This window comes from Antrostomus carolinensis, unplaced genomic scaffold, assembly GCF_000700745.2.
Source record: "Antrostomus carolinensis isolate BGI_N321 unplaced genomic scaffold, ASM70074v2 scaffold13660, whole genome shotgun sequence".
Taxonomy (NCBI): Eukaryota; Metazoa; Chordata; class Aves; order Caprimulgiformes; family Caprimulgidae; genus Antrostomus; species Antrostomus carolinensis.
Genome location: NW_010287800.1, coordinates 1 through 2,075, shown reverse-complemented (window position 1 = coordinate 2,075; position 2,075 = coordinate 1). Strand labels below are relative to the sequence as shown.

At 40.3% G+C, this 2,075-nt stretch overlaps 1 protein-coding gene across 1 annotated transcript in view; it reads right to left on the bottom strand.

Annotated features, from left to right (window-relative positions):
- STARD5 (StAR related lipid transfer domain containing 5) overlaps positions 1–2,072 on the bottom strand; it is a gene marked incomplete at its 5' end in the record, with an annotated part of 3,436 nt that extends 1,364 nt beyond the window's left edge. The window contains 2 exons of the mRNA XM_010164229.2: positions 538–655; positions 1,947–2,072. Of these exons, the coding sequence (XP_010162531.1) occupies positions 538–655; positions 1,947–2,072 (244 nt within the window). The remainder of the gene's footprint in view (positions 1–537; positions 656–1,946) is intronic.
- Positions 2,073–2,075: the final 3 nt, after the last annotated feature.

The window sequence follows — 2,075 nt, the reverse complement described above, 5'->3', positions numbered from 1 at the left end:
ATTCCTGAACAGGATGGAAAAACAGGACAGCTGAACAGTGGGGCAATAAAAGCACTGACTTGTGACAGGTAAAAATCCCTTAAAAATCAGCACTATTTGGTTTAATGAAAACAATTATTTCCACATACAGGAGTGGTACATTTATTCAATGGTTTCACCAAAACCTAGAGGCATTGAAGAAAATGTTAAAACAGGATTTAGCTTAAACATTACTCCTTTTAGAAACTTCCGTAAATTCTTAAAAAACAACAAAAACATACACAAAACCTCCCCAGAACTTAAAAGTAAATGAAACACTTATTCAATCTCAAAAGCATAGCAAGGGAAGAAAACACAGGCCAGCAATATCGTTATTGAAACACTGACGTGACTTATAAAGTCTGAGGACAACAATGTAAAAAGACAATATTTTATCTTCTGATCAAGATCAAATCAACAGCTACTAAACAGCATGTTAACTACTTTTTACTTTATTTCCAGTAGCTACTGGTTATCTCTTAGCACAATATGAACATGTTTACAACACAATCATCTTACCAGCAGATAGCATTGTCCCATCTTCATATTGCCTTATCAGTACCACATCCACAAACTCTCTTGGTGAAATAATCCTCATGAAAGCTGAAGGTGTTGTGGTTCTGCACACAGAGACAGTCTGAAAATCATAAAACAGAGGAATGTCGGACGATACTTTCAAAAGTACAGCAGAAAAATCCCTGCGCTTTCTGCTTCTCTTTCAGTTATGCTTTATTAACTGTGTCATGGAGTTCTGTTACACTCTTTGTTGAACAAAATACAAATTAGCACAATCAAAAGGCACTACAGTGTGTTGATGAAGGACAGTTTAATGGAGAGAAACAGTGAGAACACATTGATTGCTTCCAGGTTGTTTAACTACAGATACCACAAGGGATGCTGAAAAGCAAAGCTGGCATATCTGTGCTCACAAGACAGTTAAAATGCTTCTTTTTTTCCAGGAAGTAGCACATTAGATGGAATACAACTTGATACCCAGATTTGTTATACTGCAGAAACCTTAGTGTTACCACTCCCTTCTATGGAGGATCTGTGGTGACAGGCCCTCCAAAACAGAGGTTTCTCTCACAGAGCAAAGTGCTAGCAAATCTGATAAAGTCTATGAACCACAAGTGGCAGATTGCAGCATTTCTAAAGTTTAAGTTTATAATTAATACTAAATGCCTCTAAGGTTCCCCCAAGAAAAAATGGCTTTCCAGGACGTCCATGAACATTCCTGGGACTGGTTGCATTAGGACCCTGCCTGCCTCCAAGCACCTACACCCCCTTCAGATTTAGGGATCTAAAGCCAATGCTCTTTTAAGGTTCTGACACACATAATAATAAAAAAATAATCTGGAATTTAGACTGTATAACCTCAGTGGCAGAAAATACTGCTCATGCATAGCCTTTTCCATCTGTAATGCTCGAAGTGCAGCATCTCCACTTTAATGGCAGAGATACTGAGGCAAGGCGCTGGGGTCCCAAGGTAGGTCAGTCAGCCAGTTAAAGGCAGAGTGTGACACGTGCCGTGCAGAGCATCGCTTGCTGCCATGGTGAAAGATGGGGCTGGAATTAACGGCCGATGATGATGACATGAGTGATTCACTGCTCAGCCAAGTCTACGTATTCTCTATGCCTCCTCTTCCCTCACAAATAGCTTGCTTAAAAAAATGATACTTTGCTTCATCTGCAGCATGAACAGAAACGTAGCACTGCAATCTTTAATGTTATAAATTTACATATTTTTAAGTACGCAGTATTTAACCTAGAATGCATTAGTAATTCATTTCAGAAAGATAAGCCATTGTTCAGAGAATATAAGCAATTCACAAAAAAGAAAGCAAGAAAAAAAGACCCCCAATCCCAGTACTGTCAGTCTGATCCAGAGAGGCTGTACGGTTTTAACGGAAGGGTTTGAAGGAACTTACATCACTGACGGCTTCGATGACCTCAAAGTCCTTCACGTTTTGGTCCCACTTGGTCCTGAGCCCGCCGGCCACCGGCTTTATACATTCCCAGACATCCTGGGGGCTGCCAGGCACCACCCCCTCTCCGCG